The sequence below is a fragment of the Nanorana parkeri genome, unplaced genomic scaffold (genome assembly GCF_000935625.1).
Source record: "Nanorana parkeri isolate BGI_ZX_2015 unplaced genomic scaffold, ASM93562v1 scaffold251, whole genome shotgun sequence".
Classification (NCBI taxonomy): Eukaryota; Metazoa; Chordata; class Amphibia; order Anura; family Dicroglossidae; genus Nanorana; species Nanorana parkeri.
This window is the reverse complement of record NW_017306519.1, coordinates 468,318-482,755: the sequence shown is the minus strand read 5'-3', so window position 1 is coordinate 482,755 and position 14,438 is coordinate 468,318. Positions and strand designations below refer to the sequence as shown.

The following is a 14,438-nucleotide window of genomic DNA, read 5'->3' as shown; positions in this document are numbered from 1 at the left end:
CTCGTCCGGGCTGATGTAACAAAATGTAAACATGAAAGTAACCCTCTACGCGCCATAGCGCACCCACTGCCTGGTGACGGTCACAGGCACCGCTCAAGTGACTCGGTGAGCTGGGAAGTAGTGCCAGGCTGAAGTTCCCAGGCCGTTGGCACTTTCGATAGAAAAATAAACCAGGATCACACTAATCCAGCACGTTATTAATCTCAGTTGCCCCACTCAATATGGCCGCCGCTTGAGTGGGGCACCTGAGATTAATAACGTGCTGGATTAGTGTGATCCTATTTCATTTTCATACTTCATTGCTGTGGTCTATGTGTATAGGGCAATGCCGTGGCTGCCGCTCGTGCAGAAGAGCTTTCTTGGCCAAACCTCTTAGTTCTAATTAAACCGGAAGTCAGGCAGTTGGAGAACTCGATAAATTGGAACTTTAGATAGAACACCGGCCACTAGAGGGGGCGCTGTGTCCTAAGCCTGTTTATCCAGGAGGCTGCTGGAGTGTTTGAAGGTGAACAACAAGACCCAGCTGGTGAAGGAGGACATGACGATGATGGTGCTGCTGCCCCCTGCCTGGAGGATTCTGAGAGCCACAGCTCCCCTGACCATAAGTAAGTCACATCTCTGCATATGCTTCAGATCATTGCCCTGCAGGGCCTGTGCACACGGTACATATGTCCCTAGAAATGTCCTTGGCGTCTATTTGTGGCTCTAGACAGACTCTTTCCTGCAGTGTGTAATAGCAGAACTGTTCTGTCACCTGGTAACATATTTCATTAATTGGGAGGGGCTACTAATACCCTAATGAGCTGATTGGTTAAAACCAGACACATGTTCTAATGTGCCTGCCCTGCTTTACCGTCATTGACAATCAGTGGAAGGGGGCTGTATGAATGCCCACCGTTGCCTTGCATGCTGAGAAGCAGTGACTACACACCACTCCTAATTTAAATTGTTACAGCCAAACGTTTTCCTTAGTATTGTGGTGAGTAGGACCTCTGGAAGGTTTTTGGTTACTGTGTCTCATTAGGGAAATGTTACTTTACTTCCTGTCCCGGAGACACAACAGGAAGTGAAGGAAAATCTCACCAAAGCGAAATCACTTGTTAGGCTGGTGTCCCTACTGGAAGATTTCCCGTCATTTTCTGTTCCAGTGACAAGTGTAAGGCTCCATTCACGCTTGCCAAACAAGCTTTGTGCATTTTTGGATGAGTGTCTTGCTTGTCACATTTGGGGTGCCATTAACCGTTCATGCGGTAAATGTGAATGGGGCCTAAAAGTTTTGGAGTTCTCGTCACTAGGATGCATAGTGGGAATCTCGCTAACGGGGGACACAGACAGACAGCAATAAAAACAGAAGTTCTAACTGTTCCCTACTCTGACACTAAACAAAAAGTTGACTCAGAGAAGTTGAAGACACAACAGGCAGGCAGTAAGCATTTTCTTATGGAGAGGTCATTTATGGCCACTTCCATGTCTTTCGCATGACAGGTTTGCTTTATAGCCCAGCTCCATCATGTCCCCTGCAGTACCTCTGCCCAGCCACCAGATGCTGCCAAAATGACATCTAGCATCATTCAACCCACTTCCTGTCAGCCCAGGCTGTCATGGACACGCCCCTGGGGGTGTGTCATCCCACTGGTACTCTTGGTCAGCACCGTGCTCACACTGTCCTGAAGGTAGGATCCCCCCAGCATCACCTAAGAAGGACCCATGATGTTGGTGGACTGTCCAGAAGAAGTAGCGGGGAGGACTTCAGTGAGAGGGAGGAGCACAGAGTGTAGGGGAATGCCTTTTTCTGCCTGTATAATGTGAACTTTTTTTCTCTGCAGGACTCCAGAAGCAGTTTAGCCAGTCATTTAATATCGTCACAGAGGAGCAGGAGGGTGATGGTAAATTAGGTATTGATGGGCCTGGACCTGGTATATTGTATCCTAATCATATTCCCACCAACACAATGCAAAAACTGTTGCTGTCAGCTGGCTCTGCAGTGATGTCATTGTATGATCCATATAGACACGGTAAGTACCTTGATTGTGCCCTTCGCAGATAGCGAGTGAGCCATTGCAGAGTCTGCTAAGGCAGGGGTGGCCAAACTGCGGCCCTCCAGCTGTGGTGGAACTACGAATCCCATGAGGCTTTGCAAGATTCTCAGACATGACTCCCGGAGAGAGATGCTTCATGGGATTTGTAGTTCCACCACAGCCGGAGGGCTGGAGTTTGGCCATCCCTGTGCTAAAGGGTCATTCATACCTCTGCATTGCCCTGTGTTTTGGTGCCATTCTTCTGTATGGGGATACCGATGAGAGGCGCTGTGATCTTTGATTGTAAACGTCCCGTGGTTGCTATATGGGTTTTATTTTGTGGGGGCTCGATTGCTTGGTAGTGGCTGCACTTCCACCTGCAGGGACCCTACGGAGGGCAGGAGGTAGCCCCGGAAAAGTTGATTAGAACAAAGAAAAGGAGGAACCACCAAACGAAGAAAGGAATAAAAACATCAAAGTACCAACACATTTCGGGGCAAGCACAGACCCACTTCATCAGATGTAATTCAAAAGTGGAATCCCTTGGGGAATGGTTACAATAATAGTGACCACAAATATAAGGGCACATGCAGCAGTCCACAATTGGGAGGCTGTATGGAACTTTTGTCATTGACACGTTTTAGTGCCTTGTGGTTTGTTAAAATGTCACTAGCAGTGTCTGTAAGTGCCTTGTGCATGAAAACACATGGGGGGATTTATGAAAACTGGAGCAGAGGTGCATGCCAACCAATCAGCTTCTCTCTTCAGTTTGTTAAGTTAAGATTTCAAAATAAAACAGAGAAGCTGATTGGTTACCATGCACATCTGCTCCAGATTCTGTCTGCTCCAGTTTTGATAAATTCCCCTCACATTACCTAGAAATAAGTGGTAATGTAAGTGTATTGCAAGTTTTATGTTCATTATGCAAAAAGAAAGCAGAACTCCTCTGCACAGTTCCTACCTGGTTCTGTATCCTTTAAATATGAAGACTGCACCAAAAACAGTCCACAGTGTATTAAAAAATGTCAAATGTACATTCAAATGTGTGTTAAAACGCACTTCTTTTCCAAAACAGAGGTGTGCCTGCACCTTAAAGTATGGCCACTTTATAGTTGCTTGTTGCATCAAAATGCAGAATATTGATTTAGGGTTATAGGGATTTTTTAAGGACCATTATCTTTAATATTAAATGAAAATGAACTGATCAGACTTGGGGAGGACTGGTGAGAATAATGGTGGGTCATGGTCCTCTGGCACCCAAGGCAGGGATGCCAAAGTGCACCCTCCCCTCCAAGCTCTTTAATTCAGTGCTACAAAAACTAATACAAATTTAAAATGGTAAAAACCTTTTTTTAATTTTTTTTAAAAAGCTAAGAGAAAGGAATGTATGAGTTAATAAAAATAACAAGGGTTAACTAACACTTTCACTACCAATTTTAGGGTTCCAAAAAGGAATTGGGATTAACTACAACTTTTTCTCTGTGATCTTGTCCATTTTATAAAGGAGCTGGAACAAACCATTTTTTTTTTTTTTTTTTTTTACAATTTGGTGTTTCAAATCCAAACAAATACAAATGTAAAGAGCTTACCTACAGTACAAACATACAGCAAAAAATATATAAACTAAGAAGGGAATGCACAAGTCAATACAAATAATTAGGGTTCACTAAGGGTTAATAAGGGGCTACAATGTTGTCCTAGAAAAGGTTTTTTTTTTTTTTTTTCATTTAAAGTGACATTAAAGTAAAAAAAAAATGTTGTTCCCTCCCCCCAATGTTAATGCCAGCACTTACCTAAAATGATGTTTCTTAATCCGATCTTCTTTCCTGTTTTCATCTGTCTCTCCAGTGCTGCGGCGGGTCTCCGATCCAGCACTGACTCCTCTGAGCTTGCTAGCACTTCCTGTCCATAAAATGAAAGGTTGAGTGTTCTGCGCTATGAAACAGACCCCAAGGGGGAGATTTCACAGAGAGTAAGGGTTAACCGCAAGCTGCTGAAACTAAGGCCAGATAAGCCTCACAAAATGGTTTTAGAATAGTGAGCGCTATGGGTCTCCTGGAGTGAAGTGAGAATCCAACAATGACTTATTAAATAAGTGGTATAAAAATATATATGAATATCTCTAAGTGAACATCTTATAATGTGAAATAAAAATTGCTAAAGTGATATGTGAATAAACAAAACAAAAATCCACAATGTAAATCGACTAATAAAATTGCTTAAATATAAATAAACAAATAAATCTTCAATAAACCGTGTGTCCGTGATTTTTTTCTCTGATTTTTCTGTATTACAGTGTACATATAACTGCATCTATCATCATCTGTGATGTGCTGATAGATATGCAGTGGTGTACCATAAACGTGTCCTAAACTTTGAGGTTAAATAGTGTCCAAAAGTACTCCAATCTAAAAGAGGCAAAAGCTTGAATGTGTATATCCAAGATGATCGTATCCTGGGGGATGATGTGTCGGAGAAGTGATGGGTCCCCGTAGGGCTTACACTCACCAGATGCCGGGAGGGAGTCAGCTTTCTCTTCCACCGTGGTGGCTGAAAGGAGATGGTCTTTGCTCCGTCCTTCCGTGGGATCCTGCAGTATACTTTCGGTCAGGAAGCAGGAACTCACAGGAGACACAAGACACAAAGCAGGTGAATGTCACTTCGCAGGTATCCAAAGCAAATAGAACACAGGAGGTCCGGAGAAAATGACATGACACACTGCTCGTGATGCCAGCGCTCCACGTTTTGAACGACAAGTCATTACCGGACCTCCTGTGTTCTATTTGCTTTGGATACCTGCAAAGTGACATTCACCTGCTTTGTGTCTTGTGTCTCCTGTGAGTTCCTGCTTCCTGACCGAAAGTATACTGCAGGATCCCACGGAAGGACGGAGCAAAGACCATCTCCTTTCAGCCACCACGGTGGAAGAGAAAGCTGACTCCCTCCCGGCATCTGGTGAGTGTAAGCCCTACGGGGACCCATCACTTCTCCGACACATCATCCCCCAGGATACGATCATCTTGGATATACACATTCAAGCTTTTGCCTCTTTTAGATTGGAGTACTTTTGGACACTATTTAACCTCAAAGTTTAGGACACGTTTATGGTACACCACTGCATATCTATCAGCACATCACAGATGATGATAGATGCAGTTATATGTACACTGTAATACAGAAAAAATCAGAGAAAAAATCACGGACACACGGTTTATTGAAGATTTATTTGTTTATTTATATTTAAGCAATTTTATTAGTCGATTTACATTGTGGATTTTTGTTTTGTTTATTCACATATCACTTTAGCAATTTTTATTTCACATTATAAGATGTTCACTTAGAGATATTCATATATATTTTTATACCACTTATTTAATAAGTCATTGTTGGATTCTCACTTCACTCCAGGAGAGCCATAGCGCTCACTATTCTAAAACCACTTCCTGTCCATAGACTTACCTTGCGTCTCTCCTCGTCTCCCGGCCGAAAATCCGAACTGCGCATTGCGCCCGCCCCTAGATGCTTTGCGCCCGCCCGAGCAGTTTCGGATTTTCAACGGGAGCACGCGTGGCAAAGATGGGGAAAGTTTAAACCACTGTTAAAGCGTTCGTTTAAAAAAAAAAAACTTTTCGCATATATCTACTGCTTGTTAGCAGTAGATATATGCGAAAAAAACGGAGGGTTTAGAAACCCTTTTTAGGCCTGGTTCACACCTGGGCGTAGGAACACGTTGTAAAACGCCCAAAGAAGTACAGGAGCTTCTTTGGGGCATATTTGCCGCGCGTATCCATTAGGATACAGCCGGATAGCCCTCGGAAATGCATGTTAGTTGCGCGTTTCTTTTACCGCAAAACGCACGGCAAACGCGCATATTCCGTACGCCCAGGTGTGAACCCAGCCGCTGTCACACAGCACGCGGATCGGTGGAGCGCTGCCATCACGAGCAGTGTGTCATGTCATTTTCTCCCCAGCACGTCAGCTTGCGAGAGCTCGCATGGCTGAGCGTGCCGAGATGAAAATTTCATCTGCAGCCAATCGGCCCGCGCGTATAAACCGTACGTCAGGATACGATGTCTGGCTGGTTGTTACGCACGAGCCGATTGGCTCAAAGCAGATCTTTGCTTCATCAGCTTCTTCAGGGGGGTCCTAGGTGACATTAGGGGTCTTGGAGACCCCTGATGTCTCCATAAAGAGGACCTGTCACATATTTTGCCATCACATAAGGGGGTTTTCTAACCCCCCTATGTGGTAGCAATAAAGTTAAGTGAAAAAAATAAATTATTTTTTAAAGTCCCCCCATACATACACGCATGCAAACAGGCGTCGGGTGCGCATACGTGCGAAAAAGACGATTTCGCCCATTACGCCGCACATGTTACATATCGTCGCGAACGTCGGAATGAGAGCAATAGTTCTAGGGCCATCAATCACCGATGACACTAAACTGATGAGCTGTAAAAGCTTTTAAAGCGTCGGCTATGGTCAATTTTGGGTATGATAGTTTTTTGCGATTTCGCGGGTGCGCGCAATTTTAAAGCATGACATGTTTGGTGTCTATTTACCAGACATGACCCCGTCTTTTATATTTTACTAAATATGGGTAATATTAGTTGTTTTATAACATAATGAAAAAAATTACTTTTTTTCCCCAAAGATTTCAATAATTTTTCCTTAATATAGTAAAAAATAAAACCCCAGTGGTGATTAAATACCACCAAAAGAAAGCTCTATCTGTCCCCAAAAAATGGTATGAAGTTCATTTCAGTACAGTGTTGCGTGACGGAATAAACGTCGGTCAAAGTACTGCAGCGCTGAACACTGAAAAATGGCCTGGCCAGGAAGGGGGTCTAAACACCTGGTCTTGAAGTGGTTCAACATTTGCAAATATTAGGTCTGATGCCAGAGGAGGAAAGGTTCCCGCCCCAGCTGCACCCTCTACAGCATGGTACAAAGGTGCCTCATCTACCTTGACCCGGCCCTGTGTGAGATATTAAAAGCAGAATTTTCTCTTGGCACACTGTCAGTAACATTGGCTATAGACAGCAGTAGGAGCACAGACATGAAGTGCATCTCTGATTGGCGTTGGGTCTCTAAACATCTATGTTTCGTTAGGAGTTTGGGTTATGGAAGGATGCAGGGGAGACATCACCTGAAATCTGGTCAGCCTACAAAATCACGTTTTGGTGCCCCCCCCCATATAGTAAGAATCCAACACTTATTTAGTGCAGTTGGCATTTTATAGACAGCAATACCTATTTCTTATACCTTATTCTTCAGTCTGCTGGTTCTGGTATTCACGGTTCCATGAAGCCGGTCCTCTTCTCTGGTCGTGGGGCTACCCCCTTGCCATTCTTATCATGCACAATGCAGAACCAGCGATCTTTCATTGCATGTAAGGATGTTGAGAGTCCCATCCACATTTTGGAGCTGGTCCCTGGGAGTGAAGGGGGAATGCCAGCTAAGGAGGAGTGTGGTAAGGTAAGTATTCCTTTATTATAAATCACCCTCGACCAGGGGTAGGCAACTCCAGCCCTCTATCTGTGCTTTACCTACAAATCCCAGCATGCCTCTGCCTCTGGGAGTCATGGCTGTAAGCCCTCGTTCACACCTGAACGTTTTGTAGCGCGTTCTACGCTCGACGAACGCTCTACAAAACGCTCAAAAATATAAATCCCATTGTATTCAATGGTCTCGTTCCCACCTTGGCGTATTTCCGCCCGTCCCTAACGCGCTACAAAACGGCCCACGCCTGAAAAGGTACATGTACTACTTTGGGCCGTTTTGTTGCGCGTTTCCATTGGGATACAGCCAAGTAGCCTTCAGAAAAGCGCGTTTGTCGCGCGACTGTTTTAACGCGAATCGCGGTAAAAAAACGTGCGACGGTCGCGCATATGCAATACGCCTAGGTGTGAACGAGACCTAAGTGTCAGTCTTGCAATGCTCATGGGACTTGTATTGCCCACCCCTTCCTAGACTAACCAGACCCTTAATAAACTTTGGAGTAAAAGGACGGCAATCTGCAATGATTAGCCTAGGGCTAGGCTCCAGTAGCAAAAGCACTGGAGCCTAGTGAGACTAATTTAAGAGAGGTGCACAGAGGAGGTCTAGCTGCTTCTTATAGCATGCAACATGTTTGCCTGACAGAGTCGATTTATAACAGTAACAGGTGCTCTGTTTATCAATGAACCACATCAATATTTTTTATCACAACCTCAAGCAAGAAATCGGTTACATACCCATCCTGTAGGAGGATAAAACTGCTGAATTATTTCTGGTGTATTGTATCTATCAAGTTATTGTCCTGCCATGACTAAGATTTCCCAGACTAAGATTTCTGTCCCACACCCACAGATATGATTGCTGTTCTCGGGGAGACCACGGGCGTCCTGGCCTTGAGAAGCCTTCGAGAGAAAATGAGAAATGATCCGGAGGGGATCCAGATTCTGCAGTAAGTTCTGCTCTAGTGACCGTTGTAATAGGAAGTTTTCTGCAGTTGCTGCATTTTCAGCTTTTTTGCAATTTCTATATTTACATGACTTTGTATGGCTGAGCAGCTTTACCTGTGCAAGGGTCCGAGATATTGTGACATTCTCTGTATTGAACAATATCACAAGTGTTTAGCAGCTGGAACAGCTCGTTTCACCAATATAATATTTTCTAAAGCTAAATGTTAGACATATAAAAAAGACACAAATTCATGCAGCTCTTTAAAAGAGAACTATGGGGTCAGGGCTTTTCCCCATAGTTCTCCTAAGGGTCACGGGAGAACACAAACTAGCGTCCTCCCGTCACCCAAAGCTCGGTATACCGCAAGCTACAGCTCGCGGTATACTGAGACGCCGCAGCCGGGACAGATCCCGACAATACTGTCTGGATCCGCCCAGCTGCGTGAGTGACAGCTGGCTCTGCCTATCTAGAAGCAGAGCCAGCTGTCCCCGCCCCCGCCCCCGTCCGTTCCGCCAGTCAGCGCTGGAGGATCGGACAGGGGAGGGGGAATCCCTGCAGGGAGCCGTGGGTGACAGTCAGGGCTCCCTGCAGGGACAGGATCGAGAAGTGAGCGAGCGGCGGTATGTGTTCGCTCACTTCCCGATCTATTGAGCCGACGTGTGACAGTCTCATTGTCACAGGTCGGCTAGAACTATGAGACTGAGTGATTTTTCACTCACCTCATAGTTCTCCTTTTAATCATTAATACATCATTAATTTTTTTTAAATGCAAGCAGTGTAAGTTGCTGAATCTTGCATGCTAATGTACAGTCTTACAGTATTACGGAGCTGAAGGAAGGGAGAAGAAGCACAAGGAGGCAGTCAGGTGTGCTGCTGTGTAAGTAGCATGCAGATAGGAGGAGAGAACAGTGACAGAGAAGCTCATTAGTGTGCTGCTTCTATTTTCGCCGCCCAGTCACAGGGTCGGCGTGGGGAGGAACCTGTAAGTGAAAGTGAAATTGCAGCAGAGAAAGGTTGGGTTCCCTCTTCTGCTAGACAGGGCTGTGCTGTGGGGGCAGAACTGTGTTAATCTCAGGACTGCATGTCCAGAAATACAAATCCTTTGGCCGGTAAAACAGCTCTCATATACTGCATGTATTTCATCTGTGTCCCTGTCTGTTTACCCGGAGCTTTAAAAGCTGTAGCTCTGATTTTGAATGTAAAAAAAAGTATGCTCATAGGAAATGTGGATAGTGGAATTGTCCCCCCGCCAAGCTGTTGTATCCTGAAAATCAAGCAAGTGTGCCGCTATCAGCATACCCGAACAGTGACAGTAGCCGATTGGTTATAATCACTGTTATGCCAAAAATGTTCTTGCTCCGTGGACAAAACATGATTACAAATTCAACTGTTGAATGGATGGTGCTGACGGGGCTTGAATTTTGGCCAAGTCAGCAGGACCCAGAAGAAAAGGCCAGACTAAGGGACTATTACAAGGGAAAAAGCTGAGGCTGGTATATTCATTTGTTTTACTTTCTGGATACAAACAAGCAAATGCAATGTGTGTTAGGAGGGTCACTGTCCACCTTTATGTAAATTTGATCTCTCCCTCTAGAGAAAGACCACGCATTTGCATGTCTAATGTGGATATTCAGAAGTTTCGGGAGTTGCCAGATGGGGTGTTTGGCAGAGAGTACGCCCGATTCTTAGACATCAATGTAAGTAGTTTAATGGGTATCTATGGTCTAAAACCAAATCTGTATTTCTATATTGAATTTCCATAAGTTCTCTCCCAGTCCTAATAATCATCCTAGAAGTTTGTGATCTTACTTATTGAAGATGTCCATAGGATGTACTTCCTCAACGTTGATATGCTTTAAGATGTATGTAACTTCAGCTACCCCTGACTGTATTACCAGCTTGTTCCAGGCCAGTATGACTGTATGGAGGCCAGAGGCCAGAGAACCAGCATTTTCAGAAGGCAACCTCTGCATTTCTTTTGGTACAGGTTTCATGCCTGACAAACGTCGCTGCTATTAATGTATGTTAACATCACAGCTGCTGTTTACTCGTTCATTAGTAAAATACAAAAATGTTGTCTTGCCCCCAGAATGTCACCCCTGATACCCGAATGCCAGTGAAGTTTGTAGATGATGAGGAATTGGCGTACGTAGCCCAGCGATATCGGGAAGTCCATGATCTCATGCATACTCTGCTGGGGATGCCAACCAATATGCTGGGTAAGAGGTAGGGCTGCAGCTAACGATTATTTTCATAAGCGATTAGTTGCCCGATTGATTTTTTCAACTAATCAATTGGGTGCATTAAAAATCTCTCTCGCACAATTCCATCCAGTTGTGGAGTCACTAAAGTCTGTTATGTGACTTTTACACAGAACTTGAATAAGTACCTAAATCTGATCTGATATTAGTCTACAATAAAGCAGAAATGGGTTTAGTATAGGGAAGGGCATAAGCCCCAGTTAGGGTTCTACTACATTGTAGATTGCTGTTCGTCTAACACTGAACTCCCAGGGAGTTTGAGTTTTCCTAACTCTAACATTTTGATTGATCATGTAATTATAATCGGCAGACGCTTCCACTTCCTTGCACTGACATGGATTATCTTAATATTTACAGCACAGAAGCAGATTAAAACCTGCAGTGATGTCTGCTAAAATCCTTGCCATGTACAGTATATAGTGGACCCAGAGCTTTACTTCGATAACAGCACCGCCTAACCTATTGATCTCTGTGGCAGGTGAAGTGGTAGTGAAATGGTTTGAAGCTGTGCAGACTGGACTGCCCATGTGCCTCCTGGGAGCTGTTTTTGGACCTCTGCGCCTCAGTACCAAGTAAGTGAACAGATTATAGCAGCCACCATTATCTCCTTGCATTGGCTTTCTTCCTGTACCACTTGTTTCTGTAGAATCCAAAAAAAAGCTGATCCAGGTGTAAATAGAGGCCTGCATCGTGTGATATAATGTGACTTGCACCACCCAGTATAAATCTAGCAGTACGCACAGTATTACAGAGCGGCAACATTACCAGCTTTTTTCAACATTCTTTATTAGATAAACCAGGGGTAGGCAACCTCAGCATTCCAGCTGTTGTGTAACTACAAGTCCCATGAGGCATTGCAAGACTCTGACAGCCACAGTCATGACTTTAAGAGGTAGAAACATGATGGGATTTGTAGTTTCACCACAGATGGAGTTGCCCACCCCTGAGATAAACCCCCGGCCCTATGGAAGAGTGACAATAGTGCTGGAATGCCTGTGATAGGTATTGTCATACTGTACCTTTTACTTTCTCTGTTACAGTTCATCCTACAGGGAAAGAAGACAGCTGACACAGTTGTATTCTCCTTTTAACCCTTTTGTTGGCAAAGACGTCCTGTAAATGGACTTTGTTTACATTCCCTCAGCCGGCTGCCGGGTTACTTGTGGAAGTGATTCAGACGGCTCTAAAGATGCATGATCACTTTTACATGCAACCCCTTTGTGATGCAGGAAAGTTTAGTGAAAAAAAAAAAAAAAAAGTTTTTAAAGATGAAAGCTTAATAAAAATAAATAACTCCTCAAAAAATGTAAAGGCCCCAGCCCCCACGTACAAATGTGAACGCACACATTGGGTGCACCCACATATGAAACGATTGCACGTTAGCTATTCCTACACACGCCAGAGTGAGATAAATTATTCTAAGGCCATTAATCACACTAAATCCATGACCAGTAATGGCTCTTTAAAGAAGAACTCCAGTAAAAAAAAAATATTAACCCTTGCCGTTTGGGCTACCGCTGCATTGCAAGGGTTAAGTGTTCGTTTTTGTCTAAGTGCTAAAAAAAAAAAGTTACTCACCAGGCCGGCTCCCTGCTTCTGTGTTCACTGAAGCATGTCTTCCCCTCCACTGCACAGATGGAATGCTCCTGGTGTCCTCACGCCTATACACAGTCTATGTAGAGTGTATAGAATGTGATGACACCAGGATCCTTAGACCGCTGCAGCAGAGGGGGAGAGACGCTTGAGACACCGGTCTAAGAACAAGCCAGCTTGGATGGTCTAGTGCAGTGGTGGCGAACCTTGGCACTCCAGCTGTGCCAAAACTACAAATCCCAACATGCATCTGCCTCTGGGAGTCATGTCTGTGGCTGTCAGAGCCTTGCAATGCCTCATGGGACTTGTAGTTCCAAAACAGCTGGAGTACCAAGGTTCGCCAACACTGATCAAGTGAGTATAATTTTATTAGCACCTAGACACAAAGTATCAGTTAACCCCTTACAGTCCACTGCAAGGGTTAATAAAGTTTGAGCCTGGAGTCCTTTAAGCGTTGTATGTAAATTTGGGTTTGACTAAACAGTTGCACTAATATTGTGTTACATAATAAATTACAACTGCCACCATTCTATTCTGCAGGGTCTCTGCTTTCAAAAGAACATAATTCTTGGGGGATTTAGGTAATCTTCAGGCCTAAGATGTGCATTTTAACATGTGTACAAAACAGGGAAAAACGGCAGTAGCAGGGAAAGGGCTAAAGGGTCGTCTACGAACACCTTATTGTTTCTTTTTTTAGTAGATGAGGACTTAAGGTGGCCATACACTAGTAGATTTTCAAAGGAACTTTTGTACGAAAGATCTTTCGTTCAACTTTCTATTAGTTGATGTGTTTAAATCGATCATCGTTTTTGACTATAGTGACAAAAAAAGTCGAAGGAGCAGGGTGGAATTTTTCTCAAGCGAACAACATTCTAACAGTGAATGTGGTTTTCGCTCGGGAAAAATTAAACAAAATTTCCTTTGACATTTATCAAGTCTCTGGTGGCATAATTGGGTGGTAAATAAAGATCTTTTGTTTGGAAATCTACTAGTGTATGGCCAGCTTTAAACCACCTGATGATTTCTAGGATCTCCTGAGATTCTCTACCGCGGAGGACCACATGACTTGCCATAAACGCAAGCTCCCCACACTGCCATGGCAGGGTTTCCGTTCACCCAGGTCTTACACCCTTCACCTGCCCTGTGACAAAGCAGCGACAATACACAGTAACCAATGGACCGCATCAGTGTCTCAATTCATCTCTTGCATCATGCTTTTATGAAAGGATTGTTAGAATACACATTACTGTGTTTATAGCAACAACTTCTGCAGTATACAATTTCAGTCACTAGATGGCAGTGTTTATAAGTTCTGTTTATATATCTATGGTAGATACTCTGTTGTATTGAAAAAAGTAGAGAATAAAGCGGTGGCTTCCTTCCTGTTTTTTAAGCCATGAGCAGCCTGCATATCAGACTGTGTGCTTGTGTTTCTCTGTGAGGCTGTGCAAGAAGTTCCAACAAGGATAAAGAAAGAGATTGGATGTAGCTGGTGTGTGCTCATCCAATTTCTTTATTGTATAGTAAGTAACCAATGAAAAATCGTTTTGTGGTTTCAAGATTACATTTACACCTCTTTTTGACATAAAGATATTGTTGGCAATTAGTGGTTTTTATGGAGAATGAAATGACAGGATTGCTTCAACACTCTTTTTTTTTCTCTTTTGCAGGAGAAAGAAGAAACTGATCCAACTGGTTCCTTGGGCGGTCCAGAGTGGGCGGAACGCTCGATGTGTCCTCAATTTTTACTATGAGAAGCGCTGGGAGCAGAGTGTGGAGTCTCTGAGGGAAGAAATTGGCATCCTGCCTCTGCCCAGCATTAAAGTCTGAATTTTGGTACTGTATGAGGAAGCCTCTTCGAACCTTGGCACTCCAGCTGTGCCAAAACTACAAATCCCAACATGCATCTGCCTCTGGGAGTCATGTCTGTGGCTGTCAGAGCCTTGCAATGCCTCATGGGACTTGTAGTTCCAAAACAGCTGGAGTACCAAGGTTCGCCAACACTGATCAAGTGAGTATAATTTTATTAGCACCTAGACACAAAGTATCAGTTAACCCCTTACAGTCCACTGCAAGGGTTAATAAAGTTTGAGCCTGGAGTCCTTTAAGCGTTGTATGT

The 14,438-nt window shown here is 44.0% G+C and overlaps 1 protein-coding gene across 1 annotated transcript; it reads left to right on the top strand.

The window, feature by feature from the left end:
* The first annotated feature begins 449 nt into the window (after positions 1 to 449).
* On the top strand, positions 450 to 14,166 carry COQ4 (coenzyme Q4). Its single transcript, XM_018556752.1, has 7 exons — positions 450 to 605; positions 1,827 to 2,015; positions 8,370 to 8,466; positions 10,060 to 10,162; positions 10,555 to 10,684; positions 11,205 to 11,298; positions 13,990 to 14,166. Exons 1-7 carry the CDS (start codon positions 539 to 541, stop codon positions 14,147 to 14,149), a joined length of 840 nt encoding a protein of 279 aa, XP_018412254.1. The 5' UTR covers positions 450 to 538; the 3' UTR covers positions 14,150 to 14,166.
* Positions 14,167 to 14,438: the final 272 nt, after the last annotated feature.